The 18,339-nt window shown below is 54.0% G+C and overlaps 4 protein-coding genes across 4 annotated transcripts; 1 reads left to right on the top strand and 3 right to left on the bottom strand.

Moving 5' to 3' along the window:
• Window positions 1–32: 32 nt before the first annotated feature.
• On the top strand, window positions 33–1,754 carry J4E83_011072 (uncharacterized protein; the record flags this gene model as incomplete). Its single annotated transcript, XM_049337948.1, has 1 exon — window positions 33–1,754. The coding sequence occupies one exon, from the start codon at window positions 33–35 to the stop codon at window positions 1,752–1,754; it is 1,722 nt and encodes a 573-aa protein (XP_049182940.1).
• Window positions 1,755–3,235: 1,481 nt separating this feature from the next.
• Window positions 3,236–5,092, bottom strand: J4E83_011071 (uncharacterized protein; the record flags this gene model as incomplete). The annotated part of the gene is made up of 6 exons (XM_049337947.1): window positions 3,236–3,660; window positions 3,727–4,398; window positions 4,454–4,538; window positions 4,588–4,679; window positions 4,733–4,769; window positions 4,820–5,092. 6 exons carry the CDS (start codon window positions 5,090–5,092, stop codon window positions 3,236–3,238), a joined length of 1,584 nt encoding a protein of 527 aa, XP_049182939.1.
• Window positions 5,093–9,846: 4,754 nt separating this feature from the next.
• On the bottom strand, window positions 9,847–12,602 carry J4E83_011070 (uncharacterized protein; the record flags this gene model as incomplete). The annotated part of the gene is made up of 4 exons (XM_049337946.1): window positions 9,847–9,870; window positions 9,925–11,760; window positions 11,811–12,228; window positions 12,313–12,602. 4 exons carry the CDS (start codon window positions 12,600–12,602, stop codon window positions 9,847–9,849), a joined length of 2,568 nt encoding a protein of 855 aa, XP_049182938.1.
• A 5,099-nt stretch (window positions 12,603–17,701) lies between these two features.
• Window positions 17,702–18,083, bottom strand: J4E83_011069 (uncharacterized protein; the record flags this gene model as incomplete). The annotated part of the gene is made up of 2 exons (XM_049337945.1): window positions 17,702–17,786; window positions 17,881–18,083. The coding sequence occupies 2 exons, from the start codon at window positions 18,081–18,083 to the stop codon at window positions 17,702–17,704; spliced, it is 288 nt and encodes a 95-aa protein (XP_049182937.1).
• Window positions 18,084–18,339: the final 256 nt, after the last annotated feature.

Genomic DNA, 18,339 nt, shown 5'->3' with positions numbered 1-18,339 from the left:
CACTGTTGATCTCTTGTTGATCACTGCCCATCATGGACGAGAAGGACACCAAGATGGTTGAGGAGACCTCGTCGCCGCAGCACACTCTGCAAACCGAAAAAGCCGACCATATCCAGGTCGCACCTACACCGGACTACTCCGCTCCCAAGGCAAAGACAGAACAACTCGAGGATGCGAGAGGATGGGAATCCGAGAACCTGATCCAGGATCTTGAGAAGGAGTTGGAGCAGGCCAACTACAAGAAGGGCTTCTTCGACATCGAGTTCAAGAACCCAAAGCATTTCACATGGATGATTGTCGCGTTCGCATCCATGGGTGGTCTGCTATCTGGCCTGGACCAGTCGCTCATCTCTGGTGCTAACCTCACACTTCCCGACGACCTTCATCTTACTGCCCAGCAAAATTCGCTCGTCAACTCTGGTATGCCGCTCGGAGCCGTCGCTGGTGCCTTCCTCATCTCGCCATGCAACGAATACTTTGGTCGCCGCTGGGCCATCATCATCTCGTGTATTCTCTACACCATCGGCGGTGCGCTCGAAGCCGGATCCATGAACTACGGCATGATCGTCGCCGCCCGTGTCATCCTCGGTGCTGGTGTCGGTCTCGAAGGTGGTACCGTACCCGTCTACGTCGCCGAGACTGTCGAGAGCAGACTCCGTGGTAACCTCGTCTCTCTCTACCAGTTCAACATCGCCCTCGGAGAAGTTCTTGGCTACGCCGTCGCCGCTATGTTCATCACTGTGCCTGGTAACTGGCGTTACATCCTCGGTAGCTCCCTCGTCTTCTCCACCATCATGGGTGTCGGTATCCTCTTCATGCCCGAATCTCCCCGTTACCTTATGCACAAGGGCAAGCCTCTGGAGGCCTTTAAGGTCTGGAAGCGCATTCGCGGCACTGCTACCCATGAGGCACGCGAGGAGTTCTTCGTCATGAAGGTCAGCACTGAGATGGAAGAGGCTGAGGTCGCTGCCGGACGCACCAACCGCTTCCCATGGATGGACTTCTTCACAAAGCCGCGTGCTCGCCGCGCCATCATCTACGCCAACATCATGATCTTCCTCGGCCAGTTCACCGGTATCAACGCCATCATGTACTACATGTCCGTCCTGATGCACCAAGTCGGCTTCGACACCGTAACCGCCAACTACATGTCTCTTGTCGGAGGCGGTTCCCTCCTCCTCGGTACCATCCCCGCCATTTTCCTCATGGAGACCTGCGGTCGTCGCTTCTGGGCCATTGCCATGTTGCCTGGCTTCCTGGTCGGTCTCGTCCTTGTCGGTATCTCATACCACATGGATTCTCTGAGCGCTACTCTCGGCACCTACTTCACCGGTCTCATTCTCTACGAGCTGTTCTTCGGTTCCTACGCCGCATTGACCTGGGTCATTCCCTCCGAGGTCTACCCCACCTACCTCCGTTCCTACGGTATGACCACCTCCACCGGATGGCTCTTCCTGTCCTCCTTCATCGTCACCTACAACTTCACCGGCATGCAAAACACCTTCACCAAGACTGGTCTTGCGCTGGGTTTCTACGGCGGCATCGCCGTGCTGGGCTGGTTCTACCAGATCTTCTTCATGCCTGAGACGAAGGATCTCACGCTTGAGGAGATTGACCAGTTGTTCCAGAAGCCTACGCGTCAGCTTGTTGCTGAGAATGCGAAGAGCTCGTGGCAGGTTACGAAGGACTTGTGCCACTTTAGGTTCAAGAAGGTCTTTATTGATAACAACAGGAGGCGCGGACGCGAGGAGTAGGAGATGAAGAGTCTCGATAGGAGGGTCTCGGGTTGCCACGTGCATCTGAAACTGTAGAAGTTCATTACGATGAATGCTCGTGTTATGAGCGTATGATGAACGCCGGAATATTTGGTCGGAAGATATGATAATTACAATATACCCACAATGTACATTTTGATTTAGGCATCCTTTTCCCATTTGCATGGCTTCGTGACTTGAGATCTTTTGTTGTCTTGTCTTGGTAGACGCGTTGCCCATATCCCATTAGCAAGAACTACGCGTACTGTTCTACGCACGGCCTCTGTCTCTAGCAGAGACTCTAAGAAAGCTAGGCCTCGTAAAACACTCATCCCATCCGCAGCGCGCTGGGAGATGATCAGCTGTTATATTCCATCCCCAGCGTAGAATACCCTTGAACACCAACACATAATACCTCTTCTATCATCTCCATCAAACCAATCCAGGGCGTTGAAGTTGCATCCTAACTCAGACAGAGACTAAGACAGTCCCAGCGTCTGCATCATAGCTTGAGACGAAACCCAGACACGCTCACTCTACACCGATGACCAGCCTCTTCTACAAAACACATCTCTTCGCGTGTGCGAAACGCGGTATTCGTCGCTCTTGTGAGATTACGCTCGTTTGCCAAAGATATTAGCAAATCGGCACTTCGCTTTTCACAGTCGTTTTGGGAGTCACACGAGAAGAAGACGTTTCCTTCATATCGCTATTATCTTACTCCACTTGTCGCAATTCGCTTTCGTTCCAAAGACCTGCGAGTTGAACCATCCTACCAACAGCCTACGAATCCATCCCAATCATCATCCACCAAACCACCGACTATGCCATCAGACCACCTCTCCACCACGCTAATACCCGTGGATATCCCAACCAACGTCAACGAAAACGCCTCTTCCACTACCAACATCCCCGGCGCGCTTCTACTCATCCTCGTCACCAGTCTAGCGGTCGTCGGCGTCAATGTTATGGGGTTTGTGATCGGAGTGATTGGATGTATGGGCTGGGGTACTGTGAGTGAACATGGCAGTGGAGAAGGTATGTTTTTATTTCTTTTCGTTTCAAACAACCATCTTGGGTGATGCTTGGGTATTTGGAGGTGGAGAAGCTGACATGTATCTTTTGTGTTAGGCCAGGTCACCCAGGAGGGTCAGAATGCTACCGATGACTGTATCAGGGATGAAAGGGGTGATGTGGGAGCTTCGGGTGACATCAAAGTACGTGGAGATACTGCGTAATCGGGTGGATGTGAGGGAGCGGACACATATGTTGTGGAATGAAAGCATGGCGCTTCTTGGCCAGAGGAATGATATCGAGCTATCAGAAAAGAGGAAGTCGCAAAAGAGAGAAAGGTATGCAGCAGAAACAACGACCCGTTGCAACAGTCGATACACAAGCCAAGTAGAAAACCGTCTCTAGACCTGCTTCCATGCTCTTCCCTGTCATGTGCATATGATCCATACCAACACCATCCCACGCACTCAGATCTGCACCTTCCTAAACTTCAACGCCTTCGTCGGATCAGGCATACTCTGCGTGCTCACATCAACCATCGGATACCTCACCGTCTCATCATTCGGCATCTTAACATCATACTCAAGAATCAGCCTAACCAAAATCATCTTGATCTCATTGGCAGCGAAGAAGCGGCCCGGGCAAGCGTGGGCTCCGTAGCCGAAGTTGAGGTTGGTCTCGTTGGTGGTGACGAACTGGTTGCGTGCAATGTCCGCTGCTTTGCCGCTCTGGCGTGCCTTGTAGGCGCGGAAACCGTCGAATTCGTCGGCGGAGGGGTAGTTCTTTTCGTCGAGGTAGACGGCTGCCGAGGGGACTTCGATGGTGACGCCGGGTGGGATGTATTGGCCGTTGCTGAGGGTGATGCCTTTGAGGACGCGGCGGTTGAAGGCCGCTGGAGAGGGTAGGGTTAGTTGTGGTGTTCTCCAAGAGTGATGCAGAACGACAGGGTGTAACTTACTGTAGCCTGTTGGGTAGAAACGAATGACTTCCTTCATGTAGCTATCGACTTTCTCCATCTGTTGCAGAGCGCGGGAAGTAATGACTCCATCGTTGTTGGACATGACATTGCGGATCTCCTCCCGGAGAGGGTCGATGTACTCTGGTGTGACGGCGAGTGTGTGCATGATGCTGGTGACGGTCATACTTGTGGTGTGGATGGCGGCGAAGATGAGACCGAGTTGGAACCTGGTAATTTCGTCGATCGTGTCTTTACCTTTACCCCTCGTGATCATCCACTGCAGCATGTCGTCTGGCTCTTGCCAATTCGGATCTTTCGCCTTGGCGGTCATCCTCTCCTCTACGATCGGGTGCAGAAAGTCGCTCAGTTGTTGCTCGATCTTGCGAAGCTTGACGATCTCTGGGAGGCGGGGACACAGGAACGGCTTCAGCCATGGGCGGACCTTCTTGCAAGCTGTGACTCCTGCAACGAGATCCATTGTGTAGTTCGTTCCAAGCTTGATGTATTCTGGGTTGCGACATAGCTCTGGTCCGACGAAAATGCGACCGGAGACTTTTGCAATGACATCGACGAGCTCTTTGAAGATGTAAACGTCAGTCCATTCTTCGCATGGGGGCATAGACTCTCGTAGAGCGATGTCGACTTCCGTGGCGATTGTTGGATTTAATCGAGCTGCCATTATATCAGCTTCACCAGCTCGTGAGGAGCGTTGTTCGTTTCGACCTACGGAGTGCTGGCGTGAGGTCATGCTTGACCGAGTGAAGACCGGTCGCTCCCTCAACCTGCAGTTTGGTGTATTTGACTTCCATGAGCTATAGGCGGTTAGCTTTGTTTCGACATCAATTGCTCACGTCTACATACCTGTTTGACGGCGGCAGGGAAGCTGAGAACATCATCTGGGAGTTTCCGCAGCTCTGGAAGCAGACTTGAGGGTATGACGATATTGTCTTCGCCTAAAGAGATATGAGCGATGCACTTTCTTTTTTCTTGGAATACGCAACCATACCCTGCTCTCCTACAATTCTGTACACTGAGTCTTTGAACTAGCAGCGCTGTGAGTAAGAGCATTTCAAAACACCCACGAGTAGCTTACTTTGGCGTAACCATCTTCATACATCTTCTTAGCAGAAGTGAGGTATGCTTGTCGGTGTTTCTCTCCGGTCTCTCCGCCGAGAACCGGCAGGCTTCCCAGCTGGGCCTTTCGTTTAAGTTTGGGAACGTATGCGCAGACTGCGAAGAAGAGGGTTGCGATAGCCACAGTCTGCAGCGTGTGCGTCAACTGCGCCATAGTTTGGCTGTCCATCATCGTAGATTCCTGTGTAGGAGGCACCGCGGAGGTGTTGATGTTTTCGAATTTGGCGGCCATCTTCGAGGTAAGCAGTAGGGTTGCCCTTAGGTTCGATATATCACCTGCGGGTGCTGCGTGTTGGTGTCGGAAAGGTGGACGGTGAGTGGCAGGTGGAGTCGCGACGTGGTCGTCCTTCTACATATACCGAGAATGTTTCCCCTGGTCTAGAAAAGCCAGGATCATTGGTGCGCTTCGCTCTATACGGTTGATACGGTGTATACACAGAGCGGATCCTTGGTTCCGGCGGTCGCGCTGTTAGCGATGGAGCCGTCTACTGACCGCTAGGGTCTGACGGGCAAAGCGCTCGACGATCCCCAGGCCAAGCCTGACCGTTTGTGTCTCGGGGTCACACATTGAGTTCAGCACTCAGCACTCCATTCGTACTCGACGTCAGATCACTGGGCCAAGGGAACAAACCGGACATTCTTAGCGAGTACCTCATGTGTTCTTTGTCGAGGGTGCTGAATATGCCTCAGCGTCACCAATCTTTATCTTTGACGGTGAGAGACGATCCAATCGATGGCCTTGCAGTACGGGGAGTACGCCCGAAGTGCTTCACCAAGCAGCCTAGACTGACGCGTATGTGCGGCTCGGAAGGATCATTACCCTGCGCGGGCGTTGGTGAGCACGGTCGGTGAGGGGCATCAGCAGAACCCTGGCAACGGACCGCACGCGCCATTCCGACGACGATTAAAGAGCAATCGTCATTCGTGTCGGTGCACGCAGTGCACGATGAATATGTTTGTGTAACCAGGTGGTTAAAGAGAGGCAGGTGCAAGAAGGAGCTGCTGGACCCTTGCTGCGGCTGACGCCTCTTCCGTCTTCCGTTCATCTAACCGAGCCAGATCTCTACGCGAGGCTGCTGCACCAGCACGGGAATGTACCCGAATTCGAATCCTTCGCTGGCCATTCTCCATCATTATAATCCTTGCTGATTCATCCAATATGAAGTCGATGGATACGACATACGACTGCCTGTGCAGCTACCCAACTTTGCGACAGTCAGAGCCTGCAGCAAGGACTCCGCAAGCAAGGAGGGATGGCTGCCCACACCGGATCACGATGTTCCGACATGTCGCTGCACCACCTTCCTCGCTCTTGGTCCTCCAACAAACGCATCGTAAGCACTTTATCATGGAGGACCCATGGACAAACCACATAACCGATGCGAAAGACGCCTCGTCGCTTACCCTAGTACATGGACATGTCCACGCGTCCAACCAGGCAACGAAGAAGTAAGCGCCGTTAAAACAGACCGATATGTCGCGCAGCAAGCCCAACCCCAAGCACATGGCCAGCCACACTCACCACGTAGTACATACCACAAGGAAATGCTCACTGGCATATCTTCAACAGCACTGTGGCACTTGGCGATTGTAGGACAGTTCTCGTCTCGACAAACTTTAGCCCACCGTATCGCGCGTATTCCGGCGTCCAATCAGAGCGTAGAAGAGCTCTACCACCCTCCCATGCAAATGTGTATCCAAACTTTCGCTTTCGCGTTCGCCCTCGTTGCTGAGGTTGGCCGTTGCCCTGGGCGGACCGATTTCCCCGCCTCTTCGCCGTCATCAATTCGGGATGTAGATCGCCCGGTGCTAGCACACCGGTGCACTCACGTGATCTTCACATCTGCGCAAGAATAACACGCTCTTGGTAAGCTTTCTATTAATGATTAGTACGGCAAGCATCTTGAAAGCCATAAAATCTGGTGTAGTAATAATTAATGGCGCTCTTGGCATTATTAACGATAGAGTGCGCCTTAACCTCAAACTAGGGCCTAGTCTTGGCTCGGGCTGGTGATTGAGATTGCATTTTGGTATACGGTATGACTGCAATGGCTTTCATGTCGACTTGGCATTAACAAAATCACTTTCGCAGCACCCAGGTTCATGTGCCAAGAGTCTCACTACTTCTTACTGCACTTGATAGTAAGACGGCGTATAAAGCTGTAGGTTTCCCGTGCCTTCCAGTTCCAAAATGATCATATCATGGAAGTGTAATTGGAATTCTTAATATTCCATTCTACGGGAATAGAAGATGTCCTAGTATTATCACCATACCATTACAGCGACCTAATAAGACCGAGAGGTAGCAAAAGAAGTCTCATAAATAAAGAACTATTCACGATGACTATATTCGAAGTCACGGACCTCCTCTCCCGACAACCAAAGTCAGAGAGAAGAGCGCCTAGGCATTGAAGAAGGCTTGCGAATAGAGATGGAGATCACGAGAGGAATAGCCGATACGAGATATATAGATTAGTAAGGTAGTAAGAAACGTGTTAAGCTGCCGCTGATCTAGACTAAACCCAGACATATTCTATCAATCCGAAGAGGGTGGAGATGCAGTTTAGTACATTGGAAGGTGCGAGGACGAAGCACGAACGATGCCGACGGAAAGCACCTCCCCTGCGAGATGCGAGCTACTGACCTTTTTACAACATATGCGGAGTTCAGAATCTATTAGTGAGACAAAAGATCGACAGCTACAAAGGCTAAGCGAGTATTGTGGTGCGAAGTAGAGATCGTGGTGTAATCTTTCTATACTCAGAACGTGGTGCAATCAAGAAAGACATGTATAGCAACAGCTAGTAACGGCTCCAGTTCTTGCCTTGTACTCTTTACTCGTATAACATCTCATCGCCGCTCGATGTCATACCCAGAACGATTAAGTATACCTCCTTTCCTTCGAAATCATTCCTTTGACCCTTTACAGAGTCTCAGCACAAACCATCGGCCCCTCCACCTCCGCCCTCTTATCCTTCCCACACATCACCTCCACAATCGTAAGCGCAAAAAGCATCGCAGTCCCCGGCCCCCGACTCGTGATAATCCCGTGATCAACCACAACCCTCTTCTCACTATACTCCCACCCCGCCTGCTCAACTTCTTTCCTCACACTAGGATGACTCGTGACTCTCTTCTTGCCCTGGCCCGTAGTACTCTCCGCAGCAACAAGCGCCGTTGTAGCAGCGCAGATAGCAGCCACCCATCTCCCTTCTCTCCGGAACTTGCATATCAGTGAAAGAACTCTAGGGGTAGAGCAAAACGTCTTTGCGCCTGGTGCACCGCCGGGCAGGATCAGAATGTCGTAGTCTTCATCCGCTGTATCGAAAGGTACGAATCGCAGGTTTGGGTAGTCGGGTACGATGCGTATGTTGCGTGACATGCTAAAAGGCGGAATGAGTTGCTTTGACCACCGGAGATTTGAGGGGGGTTAAGGTAGGATAATACGGGGATGGGGACGGAGAACAGGATCTGGGGATCCTTACTGTGCATAGCCTTCGTTCTTAAGCTCTACACCAGCGGATGTGACTTCGAAGCCCGCGCGGGTAAGTACTAGGATGGATGGCATGTTAGTATTAACTCAAGTATGCCTCTTTTTCCACAACCAGCCGGTCATATAAAGTGGCGTTTAGCTACTAGTCATTCTGAACCAAGTACGCAGCTATTGCTCTCAAGCATCCGCAACAATATCCTCTTTCATGCACTCTTTGCGGGACCTCTCATATGGGAATGACTATTCTAGGCTCGCACGTGCCTTTCTACACTTCGTGGGTGTAGTGAAACAGAACGTATTCAACGTACCATCGTAGGGAGTCACGAATTCAATCTCCTCGGATCCATCGGCGACCAAGATTAGGGCTCTCAGCATCGTGGATTGTATTTGAGAGGACTAGCTTATTTTCACGTGATGCGAGTAGTTTGGTGTTAAGTTATAAGGACAGAGCGTAGTTGTTGATGGAAAGGATCGTTGCTGTAAGCATGGTACCCAGGTGGCTTCGCGCCTTAGTAAGTGTGACGTATGCGGAGCATGGGGGAAGGGCTCGGAAACACGTTCCGAACGTTTCCTTCAAGCACTTCTTGAAATGGCGTGAGGCAGACTTCCTTCAAGAGTGATGTAGTTTATGGAATGAAGTCGCCGCACATATATCAACATCACAGCCAGCACAATAAGAAGGTCGTCAAAAATATAGCATTCGCAGCCTCTCCTCCACGTTACGGTACGCCCAAAGCAATCGGTCGTCAAGGATATCACAAAAAAAGCTGCACAGGACATCGTGTAAGGTTCTCCCGTCTCCTATGTACACACCTTCGCCCTTCTTGTGTGCTTCGCACATAGGGTTCCACCTAGATTCCCATCCCGTGTGTAAGGTAGAAAAGCGAAGACGCTAAAACAAGACGAGTCGAACTCAGCAGCATCGTCGAAAGACACCAAAATGTGCAGGAGATGCATGAACCACCACCCGTCTTCTTCTATGCATTTGCGCGGAACCCCTGGGATATCTCTCTCTTCTCTCTCTTTCTCTCATAAGCTCATGCAATGTGACACGAACCACCTCGTTCCTATAAGACAAGACGTCTTATAAGAGATAAGCGGTCCTCCGTCTTCGTCAAGATATTAGAGCGGTTATTGCAACTTGATGGAGCGCCTGCCTCCTCCATCTTGCTGGCTAGCCAGTTGGAAAAAACAAAAGCAAACAGGGTATGTCACAAAAAACCGGGAAGAAAAGCAGCCAGACCGCGTCTATCGTTGCAAGGGTGTAAATCGCATCGCGGAAAGTTTGGAGGTATCAAAGGCGAGGTAAAGACGTGTGAGTGAACAAGCAAATAGGCCCCTAGCATGACCATGCTCGCGGAACTCCGAAACACCGGGTACATCGTGGGAAAGCAAACGCAGACATAGGTTCGTAATATGCCCCAAAGGGCCTCCCAGATCGGTATGTAGAACTGGTGGTGGATAGTGAGGGATGCGCAAAGAATTTGCTAAGATCACAAGCTCATGGTCAACCATTCCTGTAAGTCGTTCGTTAGCGTTCGTCGTTTGATACTTGAGAAGATGTTACTTACCCATTCAGCAGGACCAGATGATTGCAAGCCTTGGCCCATAGCACCCATCGGAAGTGCGCCCAGATTCTGGCCTGGGAAAGGACTGGGACTAGCGATGGCAGTGTCTTTTCTGCGCAATGGCGCTCTACCACTCGTATCGTCCGCATCGCCCATTTCGAGCTCCTGTGATTCCGCTTTGCTCGAGCCGCGAACACGCTTCGGCGCAGGAGCGACAGTGCGAGTCTGTGCCAAGTTTACGGAGCTGTTGGACTTAGGCGGACCAGGCGCGATTGGAACCACACCGCTCGGTTTTGAGGATGTCGGTGTGGTAGATGAGGACATGGTACCGGAGGCGCCTCCACCCGAGCCAGTAGATTTTGGAGACTCAGACTCGGCCGCCTTGTGGGACGTGGGAGTCGTCACCGGGGTGTGCGCGATTGAGTTCTTTCGCGACGACTTCTTTGACGATCGCGTAGATGTCGTGCCTACAGGTGCGTTGCCGCTCCCGCGGTTGCGCTTCTTGATTACATCGGTCTTGAGCGACAAGGGCCGAACAACTCCGTGCAGCTTTAAGAACAAGCCACATGCATTGCAAAGTGGATGTCCCTCTGGGTTGCGTCTCCACAAAGGCGTTGTCTGGGTAAAGCAGTTGGTGCAAGTTGTGGGGGCACCACCGTCACCCTGCTTCGATCCACCAGGACTTTGAGGCCGTGATGGGGCTGCAGAATTAAAGCCAGACTCTGGCGGTGAATTGGGTGACGAAACTAGACCATGCATGCCCTGGTGCAGCATTCCAGCAGCGTTAGGTGTTGAGCTAGTGCGGGGTATTTTCTGGCGTCGTGGATCGCTCCCTCGATTGCGTATGTCGCTTACAGAGGCAGCCGAGCCATGCGTCCGCCCAAGACTGCCCCCAGGACTCCAGTGATCTTGCGGTGAGTGCACCATTTCGGTGCCGCCAATTGTGACTGTCTTGCGTGGGGGTCCTGCCGGGTACCGCGCTTGCATCGGGTTGAATTGATTCGAGAGATTTGTCTCCCACTGGTAGCCAGCATTGAAGTCAAGTGACCCGTCCTCCATCTGCGAGTAGTCCTGTGGCATGGTACGGTCTGCAAACGCGCTTCCTTCGTCGTCCTCGGCGTCAGAATCTGCGCCGAAGGTGAACATGTTCTCCTGGCGTCCCATCTGCATCTCGTGCTGCTGCCGTAGCGGCAGATGGTTGTGGAGCACTTGAGACGGGTCTACGTGACTTGACTGGCCGAACGACGACGCTGAGGAGAATGGTAGCGACCCGCTAGTGCTCGTGACTGGACTGAAGACAGAGTCGGGACCGCCGGCTCCGGGATTGAAGATGAACTGCGGCTGCATGGAGGTCGACAGGTTGGAAGGGCGGTGGGGTCCATACGAGGCGCCGCCGTGCGAGTTGCGGATGTCCATGCCACTCCGGTCAAAGTACATCTGGTTGTCCTCGGGGATGGGCTGTGGTGTGGAGACGGTGGAGGGGAAGGCGGAGCTGGGTGGGGAGTAGTAGTCGGTGGAGTTGAGGGAGGAGGCCATGGACTGCTGGTTGAACATGTTGGAGTTGAAGGCGTTGTGGCTCATGAGAGGCGAGCCGACAGGAGAGAAGCCCGAGAAGTTCTGCTGGTAGGGGCCGGCGGAGTGTATGACGGGGTCGTCGTGCATGGAGAAGGTGTCTATGCTGAAGGGGGCCTGGGCCTGTGAGGCTGGGAAGGTGGGGGGCTGCATGGAGTGGTCGAGCGAGTACTGGTGCAGGTCGTGCTCGGCCTGGGCGTCGGTGGGTATCATGATACTGTTGACGGGAGGGACCAGAGGAGAGGCTTCAGCGCGCCGCTTGGGAGGCTGATAAGAGGTTAGTGAGGAAATGGTAGGGCGAGAGATAAGGAACTCACTCGTCGCTCGTCGATGCTGGTCTTGCGGACGTGTCGCGGAACGTAGCCAAATTCATCCTCTCTGTGGATAGTAGGAGGCACCGAGGGCGCGGAGGCGCGGGCGAGGGAGAGGTTGTGGTCGTTGGCTAGATGCGGCTTTCTTATCGGTATCGCTGGGGCTGTTGCATTAAATGGAGCCGCATCCTCATTCGACAATTCGGGCGACAGGCCTGCAGGACTGCCGACGGACGACGGAAATATAAAATCGTCCAGGTTCATGGCGTCGTGGGGCGAGTTCTGCTGTACCTGCGCTTGCTGGTCCTGCGACTTGCGCAGCTGCTGGGCGATGCCGCTGGGAGCGGATCTTGGCGGCGGTCTTGCGCCTGCTGTTGAGGGCGGCGGCGGCATCAGTTCAGCGTGGTGCGCATCGGGAGCGGGCCTGCGCGCGAGGAATCACAGTTAGCCAGCTGGTATTGGGGAGTCAAGTGGTAGCGACGCAAAAGCAAGTGCGGCATATGCGTACCCTTTATTGCGATCCATCTCGGCGCGGCGCATGTTCATGGCCATCATCCGCCAGGTCAGGTTCTCCATGCGCTCAGCATTGGGAAGCTGCGTCTTTGCCCGCGAGTAGAGCTTCCAGATTTGCGTGCCCAGCGGATCGTTCTTCTGCAGTTGCTCTGGCGATTCCACGCTGGGGGCGCCCGCATCGTTGCCGAACGCTGGGAAGATGGCATCCTGGAGCATGCCCCTCTTGGAGCTCGTGTCATGGGCCGACTGTACCTCCATTTGGCCCTCTGGTCTGTCAAAGTCCATGGGTTTTCAGTCGGGGTGGTGCCCTCTTTGGTGGGCGGCGGATATTGCGAGTGTGCCTCTCACGGGAAAGCGATGATGTAGCTGCGTCGGCGCGTGCTCTGAATCGGATGGGCGCACCCCACGTTAGCTGCGGACCTCAGCTGCAACCAAGCCGAAGTAGGCCCTGCACTGGCACTGGAAGGTAGGCTGCGAGAAATAATACTAGGTTCGAGAGGCCCAGCGTGAGAGCGGGATTGTCTGTTGCTTGATGCGTGCTGAGTGCTGGCCTCGCACAGCGACAACGGCCTGTCACGAGTAGATATTGGACTGTGGCTGCTGTCCTCCACGGGGAACAAGGCTCGAAATGTTCGCGCTCCCGGGACCAGTGAGCGGCGCAATAATTGAATTGCAGCGATGCGGGCTCCAGCGTGCGACGGGCAGCCGGTGGCACTGGGTGGGTCGTGAGTCGTGACGCTGGGCCTTGGTGAGCAGAATGAGATGCCTGTGTGGAGCGTTCGGCACCCACGCTCAGACTACGCTGCCCCCACCATTCACTCTCTTCACTCTCGGACGCCAATCACACGTGCAGCCTGCACCCTAGCTGCTAGGGTCCTGTTTGGGGCGTTCCCTACCCTCGCAGCGCGGCACGCCCTCTCCACACTGTCGTCAAGTGCGCGACTCAGAAAAGCAATGCTGCGCGCACACGACACCCAGACCTGACGCGTTTGCGGCGTGAAGCCTCCGGGCCCGCAGCCACTGCAACCTCAGATGTGCGATGACCCACGGCGGTTGAGCTCATGGCCCGCGAGGTGTGTGTGGGCTGAACGGGAGAATGCTTGCCTGCCGCTTAGCATGCACGCCCTTGCTCCTATCGAGACCGCCTGAACCGTGCTGCGAGGATTCTTGGGAACCCCGGACAGAGTCTCGGAGCTCAGAATTACGAGCGGCCAATTTGTCGGCGTGTGCTGCTGTCGTGCAGACCAGCGACGCCAGTCAACACCAGAGCCCTACCAGAAGAACCTTAGGCCCTCGGTGTCTCGTTTCGAGAAAACAATTAGAGAAAGCACGATTCAAGATGCCATCTGCACTGCGCTGATCCCGGGACGTCACTTCCTTCAGGCCTCGCCAATGTTCCCTCTTGACATGTTCTACTGCACGACTACGGCCCACCAACACCAGCCGGCAAAAGCTTACGCGAAGAGACATCTGCAGCCCGCCTCGATTGGCTCCTGTGCATTGCCTACCCGCTCCTGTCGACGTCTACGCTGCGCTACGCTGTAGTCTCGATGGAGGCTGCACTCCAAATCCTAGGGCAAGTATGCCTTGCTACGCCTGCCTCGCCTGCCTCACCGTCACCGCGAGCTTGTCAGCCGACTGCATGCAATAGCAGTATTGTGTCTTGTGACCAGCGCCGAACAAGAGGGCTTTCACCGCGTGTATAGATCCATAGCACTCCCATCGTTTACCCGACGGTGGAGCATGTCATCCGAATGGTGCCGAACGCGACTGCATCTCGGCACTTCCTTTCCTAGATTTCCCGATAGCCTCACAAATCTCAGGGTCTTTGTTTACCAGGCCCACACAACGATCCACCGCACATAGCGCGGAGCACGTGGTTGCAAGTGAACTGCGCTTTGAGTCGCTCATCCGACAACGCCTGCCGGTACCAAAACACACACGCCATTGCAGGTTTGTGGCGCACTCAACAACCGTAACACTGCAGCTGACGCCATTGGGCCGCGGCTGCTGCTCCCTCACAGGGCATTGGCACAACCAAACTCTGCTTCTTCACAACTATATACTTTCAATCTCTTGCCTGGGGGGCCTGACTGACCTGCGGTTCCGCAGTCAAGATCCGGACGGGTGGGATATACATTACCAGGACGATGCAAGATCCAACGGTGACGCGGACGGTGGAGACAACTGAACTGTAAGGTCGAGAACATGCAGCTTGTCCTGTAGTTCCTGTAGTCGCTGTCGCAGTGGCGGACGTACCTCTCCTTCTAGAACTATGCACCTATTGCAGTTCAAGATCTCGAATTCATGTTAGGGCCGCATCGGGCAGGGAAGACTCGACGGCTCCTTCAATACACTATCCGACTGACAGCGGACCATGTTACATTCCCAACGATTTCGAGACACGCTGAGCGGTACCTGTGGATCGGACGCCGTTGCTTTCGCTCTCTCGCACTCGCTCCCTCCTTTCCCAACCGGACGACAATTTTAGCCGCGAGCTGTCCCTAATATCAGCTTACAGGGAGCTGGCTATTGGTGGACTCGTTTCATGCAGCACATTGCTTTTCCAGGTCGAACTGCGTACCCACCGGGTTACCCACCAAAGTAAAGGGTCCAGGGCGATGTTGATCTTTCCACTCGACTCCCTCCGACATCTGCAATGGCATTACTTCGGCCGTCGATTCATCTAGCACCAGCCGCGAACACCCAATGTTTGATGTTGCGCGTCCGCTAACCTGGATACAATCGCCGGACCCCTGTTGTCCGACCGCCGTGGTGGAGTTTCACATGCCAAAGGCTCGGAAACAGAAAAAGGTACGAATACACATGCGACGCGCAACAGCGTAAACAACTAATCCTGCATCTCACTCCTACGTGAATCCTACAGGAACAACCCGCCCGCTAGCAGTTACTCATCAATGACAAAACCATGCATAGGCAGGGTAGGCCAGATATTGATCGCACGCAGCGACCCCACGCTCATTGCCCCAGAGAGTAAGCGGCCTCGCTGCTGTATCCCCTGTCTCATGCAAGCCTCCCAATCCACTTGCATCTGACTTGCATGCATGCAATCAGCCAGGATGTGGAGCCTAGACGCTTTGCTAAACCCGACAGAATCCGCTCTAACCTCGCTTGTCGCCGCATTGCCGACTTGGGCACGCTACAGACGCAGATGTCGTTCAACACACTTGCAATTTTACCATGCTATTCTGCTTTCTGCGGTCTTGCACTGGCTGTAATCCTGATTTTTCTTCTGGCCCGACCAAGCGAAGCGACCATCCGATCCCGCTCCATTTCATTTCCTTTGTGCTTCTCCAGGGCTACCGCGGAAATATCCGTTGCGAGCACGCAATGTCCGGACGGCTGTATGGCGTGCTGGCAAGTTGTATACCAAAATCCACAACTGACGCGGAACTACCCAACCGCCCGACCCGATGAAGAAATGGTATTACACAGCCCCCCCTCGTCTTAACAAGACGGATGCACGTCTTTGTTGGTCGAGTTGAAACATTGGCTGTCTGCTGAGTGGGCAAGGTCGCATGCGCTCCTGATACGAAAACGCGGGATGCCCGTGGGGGTCCGTGTACGTGATTCATTTAGACGTTGTATATTGGCAAAATGATTCGGGGGAAATTTCCCTTTGGACGATGACGATGGGCCCCCTCGCCTGTCCGTCTTCTCCTCATCGACCACACGTCGGTCGGTCGCTTGGACGGACGGGCGATCTCCACAGTTGGGCTCGCAACGGTTGGCCATCGTACTGGGGGCCGATCGTGGGTTAAGACGAGGGCGGACGGGAAAGGGTCCTGCTCGTGTGCTTGCTGCCGGGGCGCTGACGTGGAGGCTCGCGTGCTCTTGTTCCGTTTCTAGTCCTTGTTCCGGTTGATCAGGCCAGGCCAGCCTTGGTCGGGCGCTGCGACTCGATGTCACTCGAGCGTATTGTAGCGATCAACGCTTTGCCGATGTTGCGAAAATACAATGACGTCTGACGGCGCTACTCGCCGTCTTGGGCGCTGCTCGGCGGGCATGGGTAGCGGGGGTATTGCGTTGCGTGGCTCGGCGGGCGGCGTGAAATGTGCGAATAGCTTCATGCTGTGTTGAAATCGTGAGGCTGTCTCGCAACGAGGTCGAACCGATCGAGATACCCCGGGGACTACCATGAACCTCCTCACCGTCTTTCCGTCTCCATCGTCATCCACTGTCGTCCATCATCTATTCGTCCCAGGTAGGTAAAGTCGCATCAATCCAAAGTATCTTGTCTTGGCATTCCGGAAGAGGCAGTCGAACGGCGGAGCGGAATCGAGTCCAGCAGCGAGAGTAAGCACCATCAAATCTAACACACAAAGACGACACCCGTGTACTTATAACCCTCGCACACGCACGCTCAGACCCAGCGAAAAACCTTACGCACGCATAGATAGGCCGGTGAGACCATCGCTCGTTATCATTGCGCGATTGATAACGCCACGCTTAGTGGTCCATGATTGACCTGCCAACCCCCCCTCCGAGGCTCACAGGGGCCATTGAGCCTCACAAACTCTGAAACCATGTCCACGATAGGAAGGCCAGCCACAGTTCCCCGGACTTCATTGGCTTGTGGGTTGCCGTTTGAGGGCGCAGCGAGGAGATAGTAGAGATAGTGATAGTACTATCTCTCGGTAAGGACCCTTATCTGATGCAAGGTACGCGGACGTGCATGTATGTCTGTTGCGGGTATGCGGTCGAGCGTTAGTATCATTGGATAATGGGGAACGGAACGCGGCGAGCGGGAGATGTGGTGCTGCGTGGCTGGAAGTTCGGTAGTCTGGAGGTTTATCGTCTGGAGATGTTGGGGAACTGGGGGAGGGAGACATCTGTGCGCGGTTTTGATAGTAGGACAATGACTAGGGGGCTGGCTCGCCGTCGGCGAATGTCTTGTTCCATTCTGCAAAGTGATTGGAACGACGGATGGGCATAACATGTTGCAATGACGAATGTAGAGGGTAGGGTGAGACGGGTGTGGGTATGGATATCGACAGAGCGCGTAACTGAGTACATTGCTGGATATCTACGACGGGTGCACAACCGTGCATCATGACACGACGCGACGCGTCGCGCGGACATGAGCAATATCTGTTTCGCTTGCAGTGAACCCTATCTTCCAGCGAGTATAGGTATTTCAGCTGGGATACGCTCCCGAGATCTGACCCAGTCCATCTCTTGTTGGATGGCAAGAATACTGCGTTCCCTCTGAAGAGATGGGGGGTACCTGGCCTCCCTATCTCCTGCACAATATCCGTCTCGTCTATCGTTGTAGATACAACTCCGCGGCGCGTTATCGTCGATGCGTATCGTGGTACCTCCGGTGGGATGTTGCATAATCTCTCTCCTCTCCGCCCGCAGCCTCACTTATCGCCCTCCTTGCCTTCCTTATCACCCCCTCCCCCCTTGACCGTCTCTTCACCCAGAACTTTACTCGCAGCCATAAACCTACACACATCTAATTAGCACGCCACCCTGTTTCAAAATCCAAGCTCAACCCAACAACTTCCAGTCACCCTGCTGTTCCGCGGAATCAACTCACATAGCACCAGCATACCCACCCAGACCACGCATGTCCTGCGCCTGACCGGCTGTCATACGCATCAAGCTTTCCAGATCCGACATATTCGCCGTCAACTGCGCGAGTTGCGCTTGTAGGTGCGAGAGTTGGCGCGGCTTCTGCGAGGGGACGGTGCTGAGGCGTGAACCGCCGGCGGGGGTGTGGGAGCGGGGGACGTTTGACATTGCGATTGTCGAACCGTTTTTCTTTTACGAGAGCGGCGGTGCGAGGCCAGGTAGGGTCGAGAGGCTTAGAAAGAGTGTGTTTGTTTGTGTTGTGTTGGAGTGCGTGTAGGGGAGGGCGCGTCGCACGGCATCGGCTTTGTTGGTGGGACTCCCGCGGCGAAAAGGCCTTGGCGGTTGATTGAATATCCACCGAAGGTCGTTCGCACTTTTTCCCTCCAGACCAACCTTTTTGTTCATCGCAACATGACTGTGTACC

The sequence above is a fragment of the Alternaria metachromatica genome (assembly GCF_023757995.1).
Source record: "Alternaria metachromatica strain BMP 0045 chromosome Unknown scaffold_64, whole genome shotgun sequence".
Classification (NCBI taxonomy): Eukaryota; Fungi; Ascomycota; class Dothideomycetes; order Pleosporales; family Pleosporaceae; genus Alternaria; species Alternaria metachromatica.
Note: the sequence above shows the minus strand (reverse complement) of the source record. Positions and strands in the feature narration are given on the sequence as shown.